Source organism: Arachis ipaensis, chromosome B4 (assembly GCF_059453495.1).
Source record: "Arachis ipaensis isolate K30076 ecotype BB chromosome B4, ASM5945349v1, whole genome shotgun sequence".
In the NCBI taxonomy this organism is placed as follows: Eukaryota; Viridiplantae; Streptophyta; class Magnoliopsida; order Fabales; family Fabaceae; genus Arachis; species Arachis ipaensis.
Window position 1 is genome coordinate 22,169,195 of NC_142439.1, and position 10,228 is coordinate 22,179,422.

General features: G+C 31.8%; 1 protein-coding gene across 1 annotated transcript; it reads right to left on the reverse strand.

Moving 5' to 3' along the window:
• Positions 1-780: 780 nt before the first annotated feature.
• On the reverse strand, positions 781-4,705 carry LOC107639113 (ASI1-immunoprecipitated protein 1). The gene is made up of 3 exons (XM_016342534.3): positions 4,292-4,705; positions 1,320-1,763; positions 781-1,078 (listed from the first exon to the last, which is right to left on the reverse strand). The coding sequence occupies exons 1-3, from the start codon at positions 4,688-4,690 to the stop codon at positions 926-928; spliced, it is 996 nt and encodes a 331-aa protein (XP_016198020.1). The 5' UTR covers positions 4,691-4,705; the 3' UTR covers positions 781-925.
• Positions 4,706-10,228: the final 5,523 nt, after the last annotated feature.

Below are 10,228 nucleotides of genomic sequence, written 5' to 3' on the forward strand. Positions count from 1 at the left end.
GATATTAAAAGTATGGTTATAATTTTTAAAACAACCGGATAGAAAAAAAAATCTCTTGAAGTGGGAAAATTAGTAAAATGAAAAAGTAAAGATTTAGTTATTTTATAATTACATTATGTGTGAATTTTACTATTTTAATTTAAGAGTAAAGTATCATTTTTGTCCCTAACATTTGGGATAAGTTTTATTTATGTCTCTAACGTTTATAAAAATGATTTAATGTTATTTTGCTGTCAATTATCCTAAATCAGATTATATTTTTCAATTATTTTCACTTGGATGTATTCATTCTCAATTATATCTCATTTAGATGTGTTCGATTTCAATATTGTACCTACTATTTGTGTTTAGATTCAACTATGTCTCTAGAAAAGTTAATTATGTAAATGTCGCAAAGATTAGTTTCAACTTTTGATTAGCTATTTTTTTGGAGTGGATCATTGGCTCTATCCCGGACATTTGTATTCTAACTTCAAGAAGAGATTTTCAAAACTCCAACTAAAGCTCATGATGAGTAATTGATGGTAGGATAACATTGAATTATTTTTACAAATGTTAGGGATACAAATAAGACTATTTAAACGTTAGGAACACAAATAAAATTTACTCAAAACGTTGGGGACAAAAACGATTCTTTATTCTTAATTTAATAGTGATTAGATTATTACTCTACTTTTTTCTTACTTTACAAAATCTTGATATAGTTACTACATATTTAGTGCTAGCTGCTGTCAATTTCAATATTGTCTCAGTAATTGAAAAAACACTATTTTTTACACATTTTCATATAAACACGTTTTTCAAAATAAAAAGGCATCGTACATATGGATCAAAGCATGTTAAATAATAAATACCATTTACGACTTGTTTCTTTGGTAGAATTAGCAGCATGAGGCTTTACATAAACTGTTAAGCCCAAAAGCCTTCATTCATCTGCAACACCCAGATTATATCTTTTTGCCAGATGCTTGGCAGTTCCATCAGCCATAATGCTGTCAACTAATTTGAACTTTTTGTAATGCATATTAAGCGTTTCCCCTTGTTGTTCGGCAAGCTTCTTTTCTTCTTGTAGTTGAAGCTAAAAGAAAAGAGCATAAATGCACAAAATCACATCAGAACAGCCTAGAATCACACAAAGGGAGTAAACTACACATACTAAAGATGAAATCAACAAACCACATATTGTGCACATGAACAATAAATAGAAGGGATTAACAGAGAACAAAAGCCTAAAACATGTTTGTGGGGGGGGGGGGGGGGGGGGATAATAATGCTTGTGATACAGTTGATAAAAGAAAAAAAACGGCAGGTGAACTTACTTTGTGAACATATTCAGCTTCTACAGCGTGTCTGCGTGTAAGACGCTTCAGGTCCTTCGCCACCTCAAAATCCGGGTCACTTGGATCCAACCAACAGCACTTGATCTTTCTGTCCGGCTTTTCGGGCCGATCATCAAACATTTCTGCCTCGGCAGGACGAGCCCTTACTGGTCGTGGCATCCCGGACATCATGAAGGGATACTGGCTTATCATGGAGACAACCTCCTTGACCTTCTTGGAAGAATCCAACTCTATCAATGCACACTGTGGCAGATTGGTTGGTCCAAGGTAATTGGGAATAAACTTCACACTTTTAACGGTTGCAAACTGCTCAACAGCAGTTCTCAAGACAGATTCAGTGACCTGTGGTGAAAGGTTATCAAAGTACACTGTTCGACTCACTTTCTCCTCAAATGCAGCATACTTCTCTGATGCTGATGCCATCTGATGATGTGAATGAAAACAAAATTTACAAGTTGATAGTTAAATTTCTTGAGTCCTTACTGTTAAAAAAATGATAAATTCTAAATATAATGTATTTGATAGAATTTATGTCCTAGATAAATCTGGAACTTTCGGTTTAGAATGGAAGATACTAGATCACATCAAAGTAAAGATGTGAAAATACTATCAGGATAAATATTTACACATTTGCTAAATATGTGGCGAACAAATACTGTAGCACCCGACCAAGACCAATCAATACAGGAAGTCTGGAAGATTTGTCATCAGAATGGCTTCAAGGAAGAATTTGCACACAACACCAGAAACAACAGAAGTTTCCTACACATATAGCAATTGACCCGGCAATGCAACAAAAACCTTTGATTATCTATAATTACATAAATTTTCAAGCTCAAGTGGCAACATCATTTATTCAAGCAGCAATGCAAGTACAAAGCATCTTTCACAGAATTCTTCACTAACCAAATAATCATCAACCAACAATCACTAATTTCGTTCTTTTAACACCAAAAGATAGAGAAATGAAAGTGCATACCTATCTTATCTAAACTTTTTATGTATCCAAAAAGAGAAAATTACATACCCTAGAATTCTTGTTTCAAACTCATTCTACTTATGGATATAGATGCTCACAGTACAGGATTTTGGCTTTTGAAAGTAAAATGTATGCTCTACTGTGGATGGATTTATCTTAAAAAGTCTTCTTGATTAATGTTGCAACAAAAAATTCCATTAAAAACCAAACAGAAATAGGATACTAAACAAGGAACTTTGCATTTTGTGCAAAGCCCCCAATTTTGATTTGCCAAACTACAAAGTAGAACTCACTATATGAGGGATGTACATGGCTAAGGTTTTTGAAAAACCAAAACTGATTTAAGGTTAACCAGGAATCAGGTTAAAGTTATTAAACCAAATTGGTTTAAGATGACCAAACTGGTTATGAAACAGTTTAAGAAATAATTTTCCAGTTTAAAAAATGTGAATTGGTTTCAAAATTTATAACCAGTTTAACTATAAATAACTGGTTTTAACTTATAAACTGGTTTCATAACAAGTAAGAAACCGTTTTCAATTAAACTCAATCAGATTTCTTCACTGCACAATACTCTTAAGTTCAACCTAGTTACCAATAATTTAATAGAGATTCAAAATTAGCACAAGAACGTGCAATACCTGCAATTTGAAAACTAAGTGTACTATACTACTTTAATTTAGCAACAGAGTCAAATAGCAGCCTATGTGTTTTGTGAACATAACAGTAAAACAAGAAAAAGATCTGCTATTGCAAAGTATAGAGTTGCCATCAATGTGCTTCACAAATAGATTTATTCAAGATTTTTGTGTATGTAAACTATATAAATAAAATACATGCCAACTCAAAGTTACTAAATCCCACCAATGATACCAAGTGAGTGCATATTTTTAAGGGCCAAAGCATCATAAAAGACTACATTGGATTTGTAGGAAGAATTCTGAAGCATCTACAAATATATGAGGAACTTAAGTCGGACTTAGAATGAATTTTCATTGTCTTCAAAACAAGTTCTCTTTTCAAAACAAATGCTCACTCAAATTGGCTTCTAAAGAGGAATTGTGTTTCTATCCCACATAACAAGAAGCCACAGCACATTTCAGCACACCACAAAATCATAAAGAATCAACTGAAGTTTCAGCAATCTACATCTGACAAAAAAAATTCCCCAAATTGGAACAACCAAACAAACAACCAATACCCACAAAACCCCGAGAATCCAAAATTCAAGCAACAGGCCACAGAATAAAGAAAAAGGAACAGAAAAAATTAAGAAGCGTACCAATCTAATACTCAGAAATTTATTAATTTTTTTTATTATAAGACAACAAGTTTTCGAAGGCACAGAACAATCCAAATCTAATTGAGTCATATTGAAGAAAGAAGAATGTCCTAACTCAATGAACCTATAACCCTTGTTGGTAGCTCTTTCAAATCTTTGGTGGCCGTAAAATGTAAAATGATTATATTAACTTAATGGTGAAAACTGCATGTAAGTCAGTTTACACCTAACTTAATCATAGAAATTTGCATCCAAAAGATACCAGCAAAAGTAAGAAAATCGTGTTTGAGATCAGAAGACTATGGCAGACACAATGGAAAAGGTTACTCAACAAGTACCCGGATCAAATTTATGTAACAAATGTGTCTACATCAAAATAAAAGCATGAGATGGATGAATTATCCATTAGTTCATCCAAAAAAAGGGAGAAAATATTAATATGCTTCTTGTAAACCATTTTAATAAGCTCTCTTCCTCCCATTAGGATTTATCTAAACACAATTAAAAGGTTAACAAAACAAGAACAAAGAACAACCAAACCAATAAATATTAGAAAAATCAAGCATAATAATACCATAACATACAAATCAATGTGTCTAACAATATTTCTAATCAGAATTCAGAGCTCAAGCATGATATTCAGTTAAAATAAATAATTCTAAAAATTAAAATCAAGCTTTAGTGGTTTACCCGAAAGTCAGAAGCTGAAATGCTGCTCCGCTGCTGGCAACACTGAACGACGACGTGCTGGTGACCGGCGGCAGCAACTGTCAACGAAGACGGCAACGAGCTTCTGGCAGGGAGGTGAGCAAGGCGAGAGTCTGAGAGACGAGAGCACCAGAGAGATACGGTGGGTGACGAGCGCGGCGATAGACTGCGAATCGTGGTGGTGACTGGTGCGAGGCTGCGAGGAAAGCTGAGAGCTGCGATTCGTGGCGGTGACTCGTGAGGCTGGTGCTTGGTGGTGGCCGTGGCTGACTGGGCTGAAGAAGGAATGAAGCACGACGAAGAAGTGAAGAACCGATGCAGGGACCCACTGAGCCAGGGATGTGCGACTGTGTGGCGTGGCCTGATCCCTACGGTGTGCATGGGTCGGGTGAAACCGGATTTGATGTGATTCAGACCCGACCTGAAATATATACCGAGTTTATTTATTAGACCCGAATCCGATTCTAGATCCGATAAAACCTATATATACTTTCGAGCCACGATTATATTGGATAAAAATCGGATAAAAACCGAGTCATTAACATTATATTACTTTGATATCTTCTTATAAGCTAGCATGTAAAAATATCCAAATTTTCAAGACTCCAACTATTATTTGACATAGAAAAATTTACTTAAAAAAATATAACAAAAACCAATTCTTCTCTAAAATTAAAGCATAATCATAATCAATACTAATATTGTCTAATAACACCAAATATTTAAATCAATACAAATAACACTATTATGCATTAGTCTAAAATCTTATGCATTTTAAACATAAAATATTAACTTATAATCTTATAATAACTAATAACACAAAATATTAAGATTTACAATACTTAAATTCTAGCCATTATCCATCACTAATAAGTAATAACACAAAATATTAATTGTGTATGATGACTAGGCCACCGAACCCTTCGAGTGACCTGAGTCATGACCCAGACTCGACCCGAAATAATGACTGAATATATTTTTGATATCCTTATCCAGCCCTAGATCCGGTAAAATTACACCAAAATAGCCTCTAAAATATTCGAAGCCGGACCGAATCTTCGGATCGAGTTGAACCATGCACACCCCTAGATAACACAGTTCCCAGTGCCCAATCCAACCAGACCGGACCTAGTGACTGAACTTTGGCAGAAATTTTCATAAATAAACTAAAAAAATAAAAAAATAATATATTATTTTTCGTAGTAACATTTTTATTTAGTAGAAATAAATTTTATAGTTTAATTTAATTCAATTACTTTTTAAAATTAATAAATTAAACTAATAAATAATTATTTAATAATATTTAAGATTTTATTAGTGGGGCCTATAGGATTTTAGTAGGTTAATAAAATTATAAAAACCTACTAAGAGTAATTCTATTTTAATAGGTCTCTCATGTTCAGATTTTCTAACTAAATAGTAAGAGTAATTTTGTTTTAGTAGTTAATTTTGGATTTATACACACAAAAAAATAATCATTATTAAATTAATTATTAATATAAATATATAAAAAATGTTAGAAGATTATTAGAATTTATTTTTTTGATAATCAGTTAATTATTAATGTTTAAAATTATGAGATAAAATATATTATTAGATTATTAGAATAAAAAAACTAGATTAAAAGAATTGAGTAGATAGCTAAGTGATGACTAAAATCAATAAATTCCGATGATTTTCTAATATTTTTTTAAATATATATTAAAATATAAAATACATACTATATATATATATATATATATATATAATTGATTTTTGGCATTTGCGTAACATTTTTATTATAATGTAAACATTTATGCTACACATACAAGTATTTTTGACATTCAAGTCAAGTCCAACAAAAACCAACTTCATAATACAGAGTGTGTAAAACACGCACTCGTACAACTGTTCACTACTGCGAACATTAATATGAAAAACGTTTTGTCTTTTTCGATCAAAACTGAAACGAACAAATTTTAAACGACGCTTAAAATCTCTTAAAAATCACTCATAATCTTTGCGAAAAACTCAAGAAAATCTTGAAACTACGTTCAAAATCTTCACCAAGAAACACAAAAAGAGAAAGCGAAACATGATTCAAGGTACTCAAAAATTAATCCTCCGTGTTTTTCTCACTTTTCTCTTTCGTAATTTCAATCACAAACACTAAATAGTCATATTTTTGTTTATTTAGTAGATTCATTTTGTGTTCTCAAGATAAAGTAGATATTACTGTTCTCATTATAGTTTTCATTTTATGATAATTGTGTTACGTCGTGTAAGAATGTTGTTGTAGTGTTTCTCGTATCGTTTAACCTATATTGCATGTGTTAGAGGGATTTGAATATGTTTTCTGCATGGTTGAGTGATTTGCATCTTTAGAACTAAGTTCGTGCGTAGTAATCAGTTAAAAGATTTGGTGCATTTTTTCTGAATTGATGTAACAAAGCCATAGAGTGTTGTTGTAGTAATCAATAATAAGCACTTTTGGTGCATTTTGACTGAATTTGAGGTGCAATGATTTTTTTAGTCCTGAATTTGATGTAATTAGACTATAGAATGTTGTTGTGATTTTGTTATCATTTTATGCATGTTTGAGTGATTTGCATGTTTTAAACTGAGTTTATGACAAGTAATCACTTAGTACTTTCGGTGTGTTTTGACTGATTTGAGGTGCAATTAGATTTTTTGTCCTGGATTTAGTGTAACTAAGCCATAGAATATTGTTGTAGTGATTCTGTTCTCATTTTGTACATGTTTAAGTGATTTGCATGTTTATTAAGTAATTATAAAATTATTTTCTTATTTCTATGGTTTCTTTTTCAGAATATCTAGTAAAATACTATTTTTTTAATCCCGTATTATATTGTGCATTAAAATCTTTACTAATCAAATTTTTATCAATGTCAAAAGATTCCTCTTTTATTATAACTCCTAAGATTTGAGAGACATTTGGTGAGTAATTATTTTTTGTCCCATATAAAGGAGTTGCTATATTTGGTATATTGTTATTTATTCCTATAACTTTTTCATTTATAACGGAATTATCTATAGAGTGCTTAGGAGTAATTTCTTTTTTATTCTAGTAGTCCAATATTCTGACTGATTGTGACCTATTCATTCTTAGTCTAATGTTTGGATCTTCTCTAATAATTTTTCTTATTTTCGTGTTTTCTATTTTTTTTATTCTTTTACTATATCTTTGAAAATCCATTCTTCAGGGATATTCTTCATTAATTTTTTATGTTGGAGTTTTTTAGGTGTTTGAAAAAAAGATCTTCGTAAATAGCATGAATAATAATAGTTTCTTCTTTTGATGATTCTCTTCTAGCCCTAAAATTATAGTTTACCCTTATAATTTTGTAATATATTTTATAAATTACTTCAAAAGGATCATATATTTCATCAATAATGTCTTTGGGGGCTTTAATATATAATTTAAGAGTTTTAGAGGTATATTCATTTTTAAGACTCATGAAAAAGTTTGGATAACAATTAAAAAATACTAGATCATCATGACAATTACTTTCTAGTATAGCATTCAGCGAATCTCTAAATTGTTTTAATCTTGTATCTCGTAAAATCATTAAAACAGGTATGTTGATTCCTAGCCTAAAGTTAAGCTTAGCGGCTACTTGGATAAGTCCTATATGAATAAAATTATAACATTTTTATTGGTATTTTTTTAGCTTCTCCTCTTCTAGGATGTTTATAATATAGTTATTACTAGTTCCTGGGTAGCTATATTCTAACATATGTATTTTATTATCTTTTTGTTCCCAAAACGCTTGTCTTTTATAGACTTTGTTTTTACTTATAAGGGGTACAGACTAATTATGAAACTTTTCTTCTGATTTCACTAGTTGTAATTCTAATGATGAATTTGAGGCTTTATTATCATTACTCCTTACTGTTACTTAACTATTCATTCTTTTGTTTAATTTAGCTAAAGATTTTAAAATTCGAGCCATTATCTTTATAAAGACTTATACTACGGGACTATCCTAGCTTACCAATAAATTTATTACCTTTAGAGAGGATTTACCATCAGGTGTGTTCACTGGGCTAACCAACGTACGAACGGCTTTCACTGCTATACTTATCTTTAACAGATTATGGGATGGAGTTTTAAAATATCCTTAGTTGCTTAACAAATTTTAGAATAATAGTATAAGAATAAATGTATAAAGATACTGTGATATTATAAGAGTAAGGATATGATAAAGTTTAAAAATAATATAAAGTTTAGAATAATAGCAATAGAATAAGGATATAAAGAGATTGTAAAATACAAGATTAATCGCAAGTATTTGGTTATAAGAAAGTTCCTCAGTTTAAATTATGTAGTTTGTTCCATTTAGATTCTGAACTTTATATTTTTTCTCTCACTACAAAAAAATCGACAGATAGCGGCGGATATTTAGCGGCGAGTTTTAGAAACCGCTGCTGAATAGAATCTGCTGAATATAGTCAACTTACGAAACTATATGTCTCTAGCAACCGTAATTGCATGTTCCAATGAAGAGAATGGAGAGGCCATAGCAATTTCGTTAGTGAATATTGTGCCTGCACAGCATGATGAGAAATCCTCCGTTTTTATTTCTCCTGTTACAGCACCATTTTATGTTGACTATATTGGTCAATGATAACAATATTGTAATTCAAGGCAATTTACTCAATATCATAATTTTTTTCATTGGAGATTAAGAACAACAACAATAATGATGACAACAACAATTACTTGAAACTGACTTTTGCTAGCAACAATCGTTGGAAGAAATGAGAAACTGGTGGTATTCATGAAAACCAACAAGAAATGAAAACTTAATTCAAATACGAAAATACAGATAGTAATGTAACAAGCAAACTGCGTACATCATAAACACTGTTAAACTTATTAAACACACACAGATCCTCTATAAATTTGTGTACACATTTTCCATATTTCCACTATGCCACATCATCGATGTTATTAGAAACATCGTTTATTGGGTCTTCTATATCATCATCAATTGTCAACTGTAAATCACTGATTTCACCTACCGCTGGCATGGTCAACCCGGGCTGTGGAGAAAAAGCAGCTTCAACTTTTTCATTCTCTCCTCCCATATCATACAAGTCTCGTGGTTTTACATGAACCACTACACTCCATTCTTGATCTACTTCTTCATGTACATAGTATATGGGATGAGCTTCTGATGCCAATATGTATGGTTCATCCTCTTTTCGATCACCGGTGTGTATCAGACGAGTGAAATTAACGCTAGTAAGACCCAGATGGTCTTGTTTGTTGCCTCTGCTCGTAGCTGTATCAGCCCAAATACATCTAAACAAAACCACTATGAAATGATAGCTGTAGTTCAATTCGATTATGTCCACAATTTTTCCATAATATGGTACACTACCAATAACCACTCTGTTGTCACACATGCTTGCATAACTTCTTGTATTAGATGAGACATAAACTCTACTATTTTGGATTTTCAACCCATCTTCCTTTGTGATAGTTCTAAACTTGTACCCATTGACGTTGTACACCCCAAAACGTCTTGCCTGAAGCATGGGACTGCATGCCAGCAACTTTGTTTCTTTCGAATGTATAGTACTGTCCATTGGAACCTGGCACCATAAATTAGATTTCGTTTATATAAAACATTGGATAACTTAAATTATAATTCTAAAGCACGAATATGTTGGTCAGGTTAAATTTCTACAAACCTCATGCTTGAACCAGCGAGAAAATTTTACATGCACAACACGGTCTATCTTAGATTGCGACCTTGTTTGATGCCGTAATTTTCACTTCGTTTCTGCCCTAAATGTACTTTATGACACAACATCAAATTAGTCCAATGACTGAGTGTGTGAAATGAGTTATAATCGTGCTTCAAAAATACATGTGCATACTTACTCAATAAATGGAACGACGGCCTCGCA

What these genes read in the sequence shown, in the direction of transcription:
- LOC107639113 (XM_016342534.3), bottom strand. Translation starts at nt 4,690, where the DNA reads ATGCACACCGTAGGGATCAGGCCACGCCACACAGTCGCACATCCCTGG. An exon ending in TTTCAGCTTCTGACTTTCGG is followed by an intron (nt 1,764 to 4,291) that starts GTAAACCACTAA and finishes TCACATCATCAG; the next exon opens with ATGGCATCAGCATCAGAGAA. An exon ending in AAGCTGAATATGTTCACAAA is followed by an intron (nt 1,079 to 1,319) that starts GTAAGTTCACCT and finishes CTTTTCTTTTAG; the next exon opens with CTTCAACTACAAGAAGAAAA.